This window comes from Vanessa atalanta, chromosome 8, assembly GCF_905147765.1.
Source record: "Vanessa atalanta chromosome 8, ilVanAtal1.2, whole genome shotgun sequence".
Classification (NCBI taxonomy): domain Eukaryota; kingdom Metazoa; phylum Arthropoda; class Insecta; order Lepidoptera; family Nymphalidae; genus Vanessa; species Vanessa atalanta.
The window spans coordinates 4672433-4686670 of NC_061878.1; the positions used below are offsets into that span (position 1 = coordinate 4672433).

The 14238-nt window shown below is 31.8% G+C and overlaps 2 protein-coding genes across 2 annotated transcripts; one reads left to right on the forward strand and one right to left on the reverse strand.

Annotated features, from left to right (window-relative positions):
- The first annotated feature begins 444 nt into the window (after window positions 1-444).
- LOC125065680 (pupal cuticle protein 20-like) lies at window positions 445-4526 on the forward strand. The gene is made up of 4 exons (XM_047673446.1): window positions 445-505; window positions 1685-1962; window positions 3331-3576; window positions 3738-4526. The coding sequence occupies exons 1-4, from the start codon at window positions 491-493 to the stop codon at window positions 3874-3876; spliced, it is 678 nt and encodes a 225-aa protein (XP_047529402.1). The 5' UTR covers window positions 445-490; the 3' UTR covers window positions 3877-4526.
- A 4972-nt stretch (window positions 4527-9498) lies between these two features.
- Window positions 9499-12637, reverse strand: LOC125065816 (pupal cuticle protein 20-like). The gene is made up of 4 exons (XM_047673652.1): window positions 12576-12637; window positions 12114-12256; window positions 11185-11427; window positions 9499-9655 (listed from the first exon to the last, which is right to left on the reverse strand). Exons 1-4 carry the CDS (start codon window positions 12585-12587, stop codon window positions 9613-9615), a joined length of 441 nt encoding a protein of 146 aa, XP_047529608.1. The 5' UTR covers window positions 12588-12637; the 3' UTR covers window positions 9499-9612.
- Between the last annotated feature and the right edge of the window lie 1601 nt (window positions 12638-14238).

Genomic DNA, 14238 nt, shown 5'->3' on the forward strand with positions numbered 1-14238 from the left:
TATTCATATTTGTACAATCACAAAAGTTCTTTACACGTACAAACCTCATTAAACCCGAGCGCAAGACAAACTTTTCGCTATAGCGAAACTTGATTTACCATTATTATCTAATTTATAACAATTTTATTGTAATTTTCCGTAATTGCATATAAAGACATTTAAGCTTATATACCTTATGAAGTAACAAAAGTAGAACGCATTTAAATGAAGACAAATAGTTAAAGCTGACTAATAAAATGATTTAATTATAAGGATGAGTTCATACGAAACCAATAAATACTTTTTAGGTATTCCGCATAGTATAGATAGTCCTAAGGCGGAGACTGAAGCTCGGATCCTCCGATATCGCTGCACGCACAAGGTGAGGCAACCGCGAAAGGGCAAATCGGAGCAATATAAAACGTGGCACATCTTCGCAAACAGTATTCTGCAAACAACTGAACGAAGAGTGCCTGCCACGTACAAAATAATAACAGAATCACATTATATAATGTCTTCTATAACGGTAAGTGGATTACAAGTTAAACTATTTATTTAGTTCGCTGCAAATTAAGCCGAGAGGCTAAGGGTGAGTTGTTGATCATATTCCTAACATAATTTTCTTTTTTTTAACCTGGGTTTCAGTATTGTATTTGTATTCAGTAGCTTGGTTTTCATTATGGTCATATGAGAATATGACAATTCTAGAATCATAGAAATACATTATAGATAAAATTAGTTGTTCCTTTTAAAATGTAGGTACATGATTGGTTTCTTATAGAAAAAAAATCTTGGATTTTTTGGGATTCCTTTCTTACCGTTTTTGTAAATAGGATAAAATATGTTAAAGCCAAGTATAAGCTAGCATCCGCATGAGTTTTATTTAATTTATGCTATGTTTTCTTATAACGCGTGCACAGATCAACTCAACAATTTTAAATTACCTATTCTCGGCTAGTTTCATTCAGGATTTTTCAGGATAATATATTTTTTAGATTTTGTTTTCATACGTATCCGTCTTACATTACAATTTCAAATTAGTTAGCAAATCTATAATTTCTTTTATCCTCTAACAATAAGTTTAAAATTAATTCCTAAAGTTAAAATCTTTATTATGACATATCACGACTTATAACTGCCGCGAACTTAATCTACAAACTACAATAAATTCAAACGAAGTTGTAGGTAGTTCGCTACTGTTCACGGATTTCATATAAATTTAACGATATTCGTTTCAGACAATAAATAGATAAATGTCGTTTATTATGTGAAATATTAAAAACAATGTCACATACTATTGAAAATTTAAAATATGATTAATTCTTGAATTTTATATTCGATAGCAAAAATGATGTGAAAGTTCATTATTTTTACATTCCAAGCTATATTTTAAATATTTTTTCCAGTCCTGATTATAGCGGAATAATAACTTGTCTTGAACTTTACTAAAGATTCTCCCCCATCTTACTAAAGATTCTTTGTTATCTAAGCTTAAATTATTTTTTTGCACTCGTCATAAAATATTACATAGATTTTAAACTAGAATAATTTGTTTTTATTAACAAATTAGAATGTAAAACTAAAGATTACATCACATGCGGGAAGATTCACTTGTGCAGATTTCCTTGCTGTTCTCATTATGTCTGGGACTGTTGATCGTTAATAACACTGTGATTAATTGTTTACAATAAATATCTGTTGATAGATTACCTTACTGGCGTTAGTGGCTGCGGCGTCATGCGGACGACTCGAACCGCAATATCTGCCACCGAGGCCTGGAGGTGGAGGTGGTAACGCAGGATTGGGAGGACTGGGAGGAGGAGCTGGAGGAGGAGCAGGCAACGGAGGACTTGGCGGAGGATCTTTTGGCGGCGGAAGCGGGTTCGGTGGTGGTAACGGCTTTGGAAGTGGCTCAGCCGGTGCAAACGTCCCTATTCTCCGATACGAAAATGAAAACAATGGCGACGGCACATACAAATTCAGGTAAATTTATTATCATCTTAATCATTTATTATGTAATGAAAAAAAAAGAATTAGTACCTGTTGTTAAAGTGATTATAAAATATCCTATATCATAAATCAAAATCACACACAAACTTAAAATCCTCTCGATTCTCGAGACGGATTTTTTAGTAGAAGTCGATACACGTAAACGAGCGCTATATTATGTGTTCAGTGCGCTGACCGGTGGCTTAGCTTAATTACCCCTGATATTTACGCACATGCAAAGACTGATACTGATTGCTTTTTTTTTATTGTCATTTATTTATTAAAAGAAAGAAATAAGGATACAAACTTTATGATCATTTGATCAGTTTGTTCAATAAGTAAATGATGATACGACGTGATCATCAAGATTGACATAGAATGACTTATATTAAATTATACGTAAATTACTACGATACTCGAATGATTCAATAGGGCATTGTGCATTTTGTAGTTCAAACGTTTGAAAGGTAAATGTTGTGAATTGTCTCTCTGCTTGTTAAGCGATCACGCTTCAAGCATTTAACTGACCCAATTAAACGACACAGACAATACAATACAGAACAGAATAAATATTGTGCTTTTAAAAATATACAAATAATAAATATGAGATATCATACTTTGTATGAACTATACAGTTTCATTCGATTCTTCGAATGTGGATTCTTCTATTATACGATCAATTTTCACTGAAATAATAATTTGTTAGTAACAATTTACTTACCTTATTTAATAAAAAAAATCGGGAAGATGGGCTCCATGGTCATTAAAACCTTCGCCTTTCCCAAACATGTCGAGCGTTCCTTGATAAATATCACAATGCCGATTGTAAGTAGGCAGCCTAATCACTAGCTGAACTGAACTATTGAACAAATTAACACGTTCATAAATTAATAAATATTATTAACACAAATTTTCCTGACGACATATTATTACAATGATATACATATATTTAACAAAGTATAATGGAAATTAATACATAAATTTTGGGTTTAAGTAATCGTCAAAGATTAAATATATTCTCTCTACATTTGGCAGTTAATACCTAAAAGATAACTTGAACATACTATAGGACTTCCATTATAAATGTCATTTGCAGGCACTTCACTAACTCGCGGGTTAGTTCATAGATGATTAAATAGGCGGCTTCCAATTTCAGCGAAATTAGTTGTAGTTACAAAACAGCAATTAATCTTAAAGGAAGTCTGGGTACAAGTTTGCGAATTTAGAGAAAGCTAAACTCATCTAACGTGTGTTTTATATTTATGTATTCAAATTAAAATTTATTTATAAAATAAACAGTTAAACCAAAAATTTACACGAAATCTTCGAATCATCAGTAAAGTTATATGTACTATTTTGCAGCTACGAAACCGGCAACGGTATTTCAGCTCAAGAAAGTGGGGCCCCACGTGCACAAGGACCCGAAGGTCCTGCTGTAACTGCTGAGGGTGCTTTCTCTTACCGTACTCCCGATGGTCAACAAATTTCCCTTACCTACACCGCTGATGAGAACGGCTTCCATCCCGTTGGTTCGCATCTGCCCACACCCCCTCCCATCCCCGAAGCTATCCTCCAATCTATCGAGTTCAACAGACGCAACCCATCTTCGTGAGTATATTGGAATAAATTTTATAACTTTTATGACATTATATGTAAATATTTGTAAGATTGAATTTTGACAATATTTGAAAGAAGAACATTTCTGATTCATTTTTTTTTATTCAAATCTTCAAAATGAAACATCCAATTGTACATAAATTATTTTTCAGTGAGGGATCTTACAATGGTGGTTCTGGCAATGGCAACTTCGGTGGATCTGGCAGTGGTAGTGGATTTGGAGGTGGTTCCGGAGGTGGATTTGGAGGTTCCGGTTCTGGTTCAGGAGGAGCTAATGGCTACCATTATTGATCTCATACAATATTGATTTAACTAAGAAAAGCTACTGAATCGTAGTCGAAAACATTAATATTGAATTTAGTTATAATATTCGGCGCATGCTCCTATACAACCGTATATACTTCAAAATGATCAAAAACGTTAATATTGTTCGAGAACTTTCTCTTTTAACTTATAGATAAAATATTTTTGTTTTATTTCTTCTAATTTTCGAATCAACTTAGCGCAATGTTTAGCTTCCTTTTTTGTTTTCTCTTTTTATTGTTGGACGTATCGAGAGTTTGATTATATATGATGATTTTATGGTGACATGAATAGAATTTACGTTTTTCACGCATCGATTTCTCAGTTTTCTCGCGATTCGGTGACATTTTCTTAGTAAAATAGTTGACCTGTAAAAGTAATTGAGGCTTTATTGTATTCTCTTGCGATGTCATTTGCTTAATTTTAGCTGTAATTAGATAATGGCTACTTGTAAGGTTCATTTTCATCTCATCTTTTATACTTTTATCAATGTAAGAATAGAATAAAGGACGTCAATATGACCCCAAGAGTACTAGGACTGTGATACCACTAAACAGGCGAGCACTCAGTAATTTATTTAAGGCTTAAAATGTACTATACCTATGTAAAAAGGCATGTGAATAAATATGAATTATACTAATAACACTTTTAATTTCCGTCAATTGATTCATATGTGACGATGCTATAGAATAAAGCATTAAGTACTATAATATAGTACTGTAGTATTTTATAATAATTGCTAAATTATTATCAAATATTAGTCATGTTTCCATTCAATTTAATTAAAAACTGACTTAATACAATGCCATAACATGTACATAAAGATAATGTTTTAATTTCCAACAACATTTGTTTTTTTAGACAATGGTTTTTCATTAATTATAAGAATGACCTACATTTTATTCAATAAAGAAAACATCCTAAGCAGGCATAATTATCTACAACATCAGCACTGGGCAAATTCTAAAGGGGAATATAATTGACTGTAACACTAGAGAAACGTTACAATACAAGTAATAGTTTTATAATCCAAGATGAGGTCAAGAACATACGGAGCCGTTATCAAAAGTCCAAAACACCAACAAATTACTAGAAACTCAAGAGTGACGATGCGATGTGAGAGTTGGGTGACGATGAGGTCTCAGTTGGCTAAGGTATAGGCTGAAAAAATATAAAATTACAGTAACGTAGTAAAATATATAAAAGGAGCCTTCGGATGTAGTGAAAATCTTATATTGTAAACTATTTCTCAAAGACTTTATACGAACCACCATCACAGAGTACATATGTAATGGACCTGAGGACGAAGGCTTATATGAAGACGTCATGTCGCAGTTGACGTTAATAACAAAATCAGTACAATGACATCAAGGCTTGCTAAGGGCAGACCCTTTGCAAGCCTTCACAGATGAAGCTAATAAAATAAATGCAACAAAATAACCACTGGTGAAGCACACATAGACAATTTTTGAGTCATTGTAATAGAAATTCAAATTGGAAGAGCGAGTAAAAATCTACTAAAGGGAAACCTTATCTTATCGATAAAAATAACTTATGTCACCGCTCAAACCTAGTGATCCATACTACCGGTGGATTGCAATGCACCGGAGCCAATTCAATGTAGTGTATATGTCGTGATATATTCCCAAGCAGAAAAGTCGTCACTTATAAACTAGGGTATGGAACTTACGGGTTGTTATACGAGATATGGATAAGTGTACGATCTTCTCGATTTTAACTGCCTAACTTAGTTGTACGTCTTTGTGCAAGCCTGTTTTGGATAGTGACCATCTCCTCATCAGATATTTTAACTTCAAATGACATCCCTTATAGTTAGTTCTGTTCTGGTTTGAAATATCTATCGATGAAGGAGCTAGTTTAACTACAGGCACAAGGGAAATAACATCTTAGTTCCCAAAGTTGGTGGACCATTTAATATGTAAGGACTTGTTAATACTTTTTTCTGTTTCATTTTCTACGAGCGATGGTCATCACACACCATGAGGTGGCACATTTTCCAGTCTGACTACTGTTTAAAAAAAGGTTTTGGTCTAGTGGCCAGGTTATATGGCGTATATAGCGTCCCTTATGCCTGTAGTTAAACACTCACCCTTCAAATCAAAACACAACATTAATTAGTATTGCTGCTTGGCGGTACGTTATATTATATATAAAGAATTGTTGTTTCGGAGTTTTTATATAGTGTTATAATACATATTATTTTACTTTTTTAAAACTTAGATTCGTTTATGAGTACAAATACAATCGATGATAACTCCATCTCATACTTAACACATCATTATGACTAATAAGACATGTATTTATTAAAAAGAGAAAATACTAATATACCTATGTCTGTTGTATTACTTATTTATTATTAAATTGAAGTCGTGGACTTAGTATCAACTATTTGTAGCATTTCAAAGGAAATGAAGGACAACTTACGTTACTACCAGACAATACTGCCGATGACATGTATCAGAATCACACCAATATAATTAATATTCAATTATGTTATACAACTATGTACCAGCAAAATGTGTTCAAAAAGGCCCCCTTTTCATGACTTATCAAAGTGTATAGTAGATTAAACTTGTTTCGTTTGTTAACAAATCATAAAATTTATTCAATCATAAAATTATAAACTTAAAGTAGAGGATGTATTATAAATGAAACAATATGTCATGTTCGATGAAACGTTGACCAGGGCTGACGTCAGAAAAACTACGTAAGGTCCTGAGCCGCGGAAAACAATAAGGCGACCGAACAACACTTGGGACTATAAAGTAATAGTGCAAAAAGGTGTAATACCCCATTTTATAGCCTCTACCGATAACAGGATAGATGGTTCATTTTGCACGCCGAGAATCGGATATCTTTACCGATAGTGAATTAATTTTGAAGACTTTTTTTTTATTGCGTAACAGTTTATCTATTCAATAAAAATCGTTCAATCTCTTATTTACATTTAAAAACAAAAATTACCTGTAAGTAGGGAATAAGCATCAAAAACTTAAGGGCTTGTTACTTAACTACTTAGTTCTTTAAAAATATTATTTGAATATCGAGTTTGCAAATATTTTATATAAGTACAAACTAAGTCATTGCTTTTTTTTCATATTTTTAATTGCAAAAATATAATTATTACAAGGATATAAAATTGTTTGTTTGTTTTATTAGTTAAATTTTTATTTAAGTACATATTTCATTACTTAGTATTCTGCAAAATTATTAAAACAATATACATGTATAAAACGTACTTTTTATAATTGTATAATTTATTTTACTTATAAATTAGATAATAAATACAATTATTTAAAAAAATATTGCTAACTTTAACTTTTTGATTTTTTAACAACGGCTTTCAGTATAGAAAGTAATAAAATACTAGATTTATTATTAATATATGAAAATAATGGAATATCAAAGTTGTTTTATAGAAATTTCTATTACATGTTCCTTAAAATAGTAAATCTAATTTGGAATGGCCGGACCTTTCCAAATTTGATTTTCTCTTGATAAAATGAATGATGGTAGGTAGGTTGAAATAATCATATCTAGTTGTTGAAGTGAGTAACTTCTTCTGATCTAATCGATTCAAAATTTAGTATCCTGTGACATCAAGGATATTACTCGTCACCAACTTATAGCAGAGGTTTGAGCTGATTGGAACGGTCTCAACGAATCTAACTTGTGCACCAAAACGACTCGTCCTACACTGATTTATTAGGCGACTTATATTTACAACATTGTGTGCCCCCATTGCGTTAAAAAATCCTTAATAATAGATGTATATAATAATATGTTCTAAAAATAAACGAAGGATCCCTAGGTATTGATTTATCAATATAATAATATATTAATATTAGTCTACAATATTTTGTTATAGATAGCTTCGGAGCAAAACGGGAACATTTTGAAGCTTTGCTTATTTTGCCTATTTATTTTAGTAAAGTTGAGAAACATGAATCGAGTAAGAAATTATATAAATTAACACACATATATATACATATATTTCTTTCGATAAGGATTTTTGAGTAAGACGTTTTAATGCGACCCAAATAAATTAAATATAACCACACCTTCAACTCAACACACTGTACAATTGTTTATAAGCTAGTATATAAGAAATTCATGTAAGCAGTTGTAATAAGGATTTATTGGTAAGGAGAATTTATATTTAGTAAGTAAGACCGATTTGTCTGCCGTGACGGCAAACGATATGACGATCTGACGATGCCGTCATGTTCCCTCTCCGCTCTCTTCTACTGTGTGTGCGTAGCTCGTATAATAGAATTCATTGCTATATCTTAATATAATAATAAGAACAATATATTTAATTCAATAATGAATATCTATAATTATACTATTATTTTATATTATGTACTTCACATTTATTTATTTTTTGGTTTACCTTAATTATTAATTATTTTACTCATACAAAATTCGAGGGTTGTAGCTGGGCCTGACATTCGTATTTTTTTAACTTATTGTTGGCACTTCTATCCAGTTCAAATTTTCGAGCAATTACGAATTAAGTCAATGTAATATTATTTTAACTGTACGTTTTACTTACGTAATTATTGCTGTTTTTGACTCGCTCTGCCAAGTCGATTATATTATGGTTGTTTATATGAAATCCTCTGAGGAATTCTTCATCGACCACGAAAAAAATATATATTGAACACAAATCGGTTTCTAAGCAAAACTTCAAAAAAAGCATACAATTAAACCAAGTTGAAGTATTCAACTTTAATAATAATATTTTGTTAACTTATTCTTTTATTTACTTATGGAAGGCAGACGATCAAATGTCGAATGACTTAAATATCAAGTAGTCACAAAGAGTGAATTAGGGCGACAGACTTATAAAGCATAATATGATATTGGTAAAATATTAGAAAACAAAAGACCAACACATATTTTTTTATCAGATTCATTACACAGCACGTTAAATATATTTTTTTATAAATTGCACTTAATTATTGAAACTTTAATTCCAACACGCATTCGCTAAAGATGAGTATTTACACTTCTATAATACTCGATTGTGAAGTGATGAAGATCGTGGAATAACTATTAACAATAAATGTACCTATAAAGTTAATTATTATTTTAACGCTTGTAAATTTTTCGTACCGAAACTTTTTACTAATAAGGCATTTGATACAATACTCTGTCCGTGAAATGAATACAATGTAAAAGTAATTAAATTAATGGCATGCCACATGTTTCAATTAGCTGTATGTTTCTATTCAAAAACGAACTAACGGGTTTCGACGCTATTTACACTGAAATTAATTATCGACATCTTGATGTTTTCCTATATCTATTAATATGTTATTTATTTGATATACTTCACATGCTAGTAAGTATGGATCACATCTTTTTTTCCTCTCAACCTCTTGAGAATTTTAATCCCTTTTCGTTCTGGAGAAATTACATTAAGCACTTAATCTTGTATAATATATATAAAAAAAGTTAAAAAGTTTTGAAAAATTAACGTCCGAATGTTTTTTTTTTAAATTAGTTGTATATACATACATATGCAAGAATTTTATGTCTATAGATATTCGTAGGAATTAAACATCTAAAAATTTATATTATGTATCTTTAACTTTATTCAGTTAAGTTGCTGTATAAATAAATCGTTTTAACACAGTTTTTCGATTATCACAGTCCATGCTATATTGAGGTACTGGCGTTCAGATGTCCTGCATGAGCTCAGTAGTAGCTGCTGCGGCGGCTATTGTAGGAACCTTCGTTTCTGAAATTATGAAATGAAAATTATTTGAGCATAAATTATATAAACTTAAAAAAAAACAATAACAAATTGTAAATGTGCCATAGCCGGACAAATGCCTCTTCACCTCTTAAAATGTTTTTATGGCATTTTCCACCATCCTCTATAGTTTTTTTGTGGCAATACAAATATGTGGCCGATTAACTTTAATTGAGATAAGATTTTGGTTACAAAGTGTAATTAGAAAAATCCTCTTATAGTCATTATTAGTCGCAGTTTGCCAATGCCAGCCCTTAGATGATTGTCAAATTTTCTTACTTTCATTCGATCTTTATACGAAGGCGTATAAGTCTAGTGAAAGGCGTATTAATATATCGACTTACAAGTTACAACCCTCGTTGGCGTATTATCTGTGTTCTTAATATAAACATACATTTTATGCAATATTAATATTAAAAGATCACTTTGCAAGTTGATCTCATTAAATTAATTAAAAAAAATTGCTGGTAAAAATAAAACTTCTTTAATCCATTTGCTTGATCTACGTTCTTGATAAAAAAAAAAAAACATTCTATTTCCAACTAAAACATTCTTTTACACTAAGGCTCCTAGGACGTAACAATGGTAGATGGAAATATTTGGATACATAAAAATTGTATAGGCAATTTTCATTGTAATCTGAAATGAATGTAGATGTTAAGATTGCATCCATAAACTAAAATAGCTTCATAATACCCCCTATTATATGTAAGCGGAAACGTTTTAGTTATGCAAATCTTATTTGTTACGTCAAGGCGAAGATATTCCAAGAGAAGGTACACTATGCATCCGTGAATAATAGAACCTGTGTTTTTAATTTGACATTGACGTAAAAGCAGAAGCGCTACGCGGGAGAAATTATATTATATATAGATACCAACTCAATCTATGTACTTATATGTAAAAAGCAATATCTTTCTCAACTTCGTTTAGAGCCCGGGACGTATATATTGCCATATTAATAGTCTCATGACCCGGGACTTTGACTGTAGGATGTTTCAAGACCCGAGACTGATAATGTCGAGACTTCCCAAACTCTACTCTCTATATAGCTTGAATTATAAAAAAAATATATTGAAATTTGGACAAGATTACAGTTTCGTCAGATCACGACTTACAAGTTTTTTTGCGATATTTTTAACAGTGCTCTGATTTGATCTGATTTCCATCAGACACGTTGAATAATAGTGGATCATCATCAGAAATTTTCCTCAGACAAATAGTGTCTAATATTTGAGATACCGTTGTTCTTTTTTTTCCCGATCAACCAATTTAGACTAGACCTCTCTCTGCTAACAATTGTGTCCACGATGCTTCGATCCGATGCTAGAGATTCTGCGCAAAGAGTCAATCACCGATTCCACATTAACAATTTGACCACAGTCTAAAATATATTTTGGTTCATTGCTAATAATTTAAAATAACATTCCAATTCCTATTGGAATGCTTACAGACCAATGTGAAATAGGTCCCTTTGTTCAGGTAGGAATACGTATGTGGAAAAATAAACTTACGAAGGGTGCTGTCTGTTGTATTCAAGGGATCGAAGAATAGCTTCCGGAATTGGCGGAGGTGTGGGAAGATGCGAGCCCGTGGGGTGAAAGCCGTTTTCGTCAGCAGTGTAGGTGAGGGATATTTGTTGACCATCGGGTGCGCGATAGGAGAAACCGCCCTCGGCTGTGACCGCAGGTCCCTCTGAGCCAGCAGCGCGGGGAGATCCACTCTCATGGGCTGATATCCCAGTTGGTGTGTCATAACTAGAAAATGTTTATATTTAAATATAGACATGTTACATAAGTGTTTGATATATAGTGATGTGATAATGATAAGATAAGATATTTTAGAAGCTTCAAAAATAAAAATAAAGTGTCAAATAAAAGTAAATATACACACTATATCAATTATTAAATTGTGCAGTGATATTTTAATATTAATAATTTACTAGCATGATTAATACTATAATTATTTTATAAAACCAAGTATATACTTGGTTTGATAGATTATATATCTATGTATATAAATATGTCCTGACTAACTGATTCCTCGCCGAGCGTTGGAAATTCTACCCCTTAGGGGGTGAAACAGGGGTTGGAAGTTTCTATGGAAGTCCGTCATTTTTTAAGTTAGAAACATGTAACTTTATTTTTGTGATACTGATTAAAAATTAGTAGGTACTTATTTAAGCGTTTCTGCATATTCTATCCCTAAGGGGTGAAATAATTTTTATTTTTAATTAATTCAAATAGACTAAGATACGATGATTTCAAAATTATATGGAAAAATACCATGAAATAAAAAAGTACCTTTAACTAAAAAGTTGCACGAGCGGTATCATTTCCGTTCTGACATTTATATTCTGATTGCATCAGAGTAAGCCACACCTTCATATAAGGATAATACCTAATTCACAAGCTACATCATAAATAGTAATTTCTCAAATCACCTGAAGCGATAAGTCCCGTCGCCATTGTTGACATTCTCAAAATGGAAAGGCGCACCGCCTCCGTTACCAGCGCTGTAACCTCCCTGCACCAAGTGATCCAGTCGAGCGCCGGACGCCATCACAGCCAAAGAAACTAAGACAATCTGGAATATTCAAAGAAAAAAAAAGTGAAACCTCAAGTCGAATAGTACATTAATTTGAGATCTAATGAATAGAATTCAGAACAAAATATGTGCCACGAGTCACGAACCAAAGACTTAAAGAACTAAAATGAAGTAAAAAAATAGTTCTATCTCGTACAAGATTCCATTGCAGACTTATTGTAAAATTATGTATCGTTCCTGACCTATTTTAAAACACAAAATATGAAGTTTCACAATATATTCATATTAAAGATACCTACATATATGTAATCACGATATGATGATGATACTGTAAAAGCGTCAATGTTAAGTATCTTACCAGTTTATTCATATTGTTTATTAATTTTCGTTTCGATAGTCGATCACACTTTGAACTCTGGCGTCGGAATACTGTCTACAGGGATGTTCACGTTATATATCTGAGTAAAATGCCCTTTCGGCAGGTTGCCTCACCTTGTGTGCATTGTTGAACTGCTTTGGAATGCAATGGTCCAATCCATAAACTGTAGCTTGTATCATAACAACTTATTATTCTATTACAAACTTTTATATAACTTACCTTGTCAATACGTTCGGTTTAAATTTTGCAACTGAATTTTAAATCAGTGTCAAATAGAGTTGAAAATTTGCACACAATTTTAGCATTACTTCACGCCAGCCAAACAAATTAGGATAAGTCTAATAAAGTTAATATCAAAATTCACTTAAAACGTCGCTTGGTTTTTTTTTATATATATGAATTAATCGTATGTAAATAAAACTAGAAAGTTGATTTTAACCTAATTTTATTTGTAAAATTTACAAGTATACGAGTATTATAAATTCTCCGTAGTTAGTAATTCTCAGTGCTACTGTTATAATTTATGAAGTTGAAGCTCTCGTGCCTCGGTAAATATATGAAACAGTTAGTACTATGCGTGATCTCTTTAGGGTCATATCGTACCAGTATTATAAGTATGAGGGATAAACCTGTCTTTACGTACTCCCTAATCCTCTTCTCATATCTCGTCTGCAGTTTTTTGAACCTTGACTGCCGTACCCGAAATTCTAACAAATCTGCTACTCTAAAACCTTTAACCCAGACCATAAAAAAATGAAACTTTATACACGTACTGAATGTATAAAACTCGGTCACTGCACTATCACTTATAGAACTGTAAATCAAAATTGTCCACTCCAAAGTCCTGAACTTACAAAAGGTATTTTTTTAGAAAACTAGATTCTTTCCGCAGATATATTATTTGAAAGTATTGCTTACCGAACTTCGCCCAAATTATAAATTTTTTGATGTTACATTAAAGATAACGTTTGTTTTATAGTAAAATTGAAAGTCAGCTAGTCAGATCAATAAAGACACATTGAAAGTAGACTTTCACGTTTAATTATTATAGACGTAGTATAGTGATTTATTGAAATATGTACGATAAAACTATTTATTATTTGTGAAATCGAGAAAAGAAGCTGTAAATGTTATATGTATTTTAAATTATTGAAGCTTATAGTTGCGCAATCAGTAATTGGTCGTCAAGGAAAAAATATATTTCCCGTATTATTTCAAGTGGGGAAGTCTTAAATTGTTCTCTAGTAATTTAAATAATCTTAACTACCAATATTCATTAGATTAATTTACTCGCTTAAATTTGCTATGCTGTCACCTAAAATTTTCCAGATGCACGAAAGCAGTAGAAATTTAATTAAAATGAAACTATTATATTATCTATTACGAGAGTGCGTCACGCGCATCTGGTCAAAATAACCAATTTAGCTTATTTTGACCCAGACTATCAAAAAATTAAACTGAAAACAGTTTTTGATAAATCACAGAATGATTCAATTTATACATGTACTCAATGTAAGGAATCTGAAAATAGAATTATGATATGACATTTGCACGTCTTGCTTTACGAAGTTCGCCCAAATTATACTTTATTTGGTGTCACATTAGAGGTTGGCAAGACTGTTGGGAATGCGTTACCCAATAT

What these genes read in the sequence shown, in the direction of transcription:
- LOC125065816 (XM_047673652.1), bottom strand. An exon ending in GACGGGACTTATCGCTTCAG is followed by an intron (nt 11,428 to 12,113) that starts GTGATTTGAGAA and finishes AACATTTTCTAG; the next exon opens with TTATGACACACCAACTGGGA. An exon ending in TACAACAGACAGCACCCTTC is followed by an intron (nt 9,656 to 11,184) that starts GTAAGTTTATTT and finishes TCATAATTTCAG; the next exon opens with AAACGAAGGTTCCTACAATA.
- LOC125065680 (XM_047673446.1), top strand. An exon ending in GACGGCACATACAAATTCAG is followed by an intron (nt 1,963 to 3,330) that starts GTAAATTTATTA and finishes ACTATTTTGCAG; the next exon opens with CTACGAAACCGGCAACGGTA. An exon ending in AACAGACGCAACCCATCTTC is followed by an intron (nt 3,577 to 3,737) that starts GTGAGTATATTG and finishes ATTATTTTTCAG; the next exon opens with TGAGGGATCTTACAATGGTG.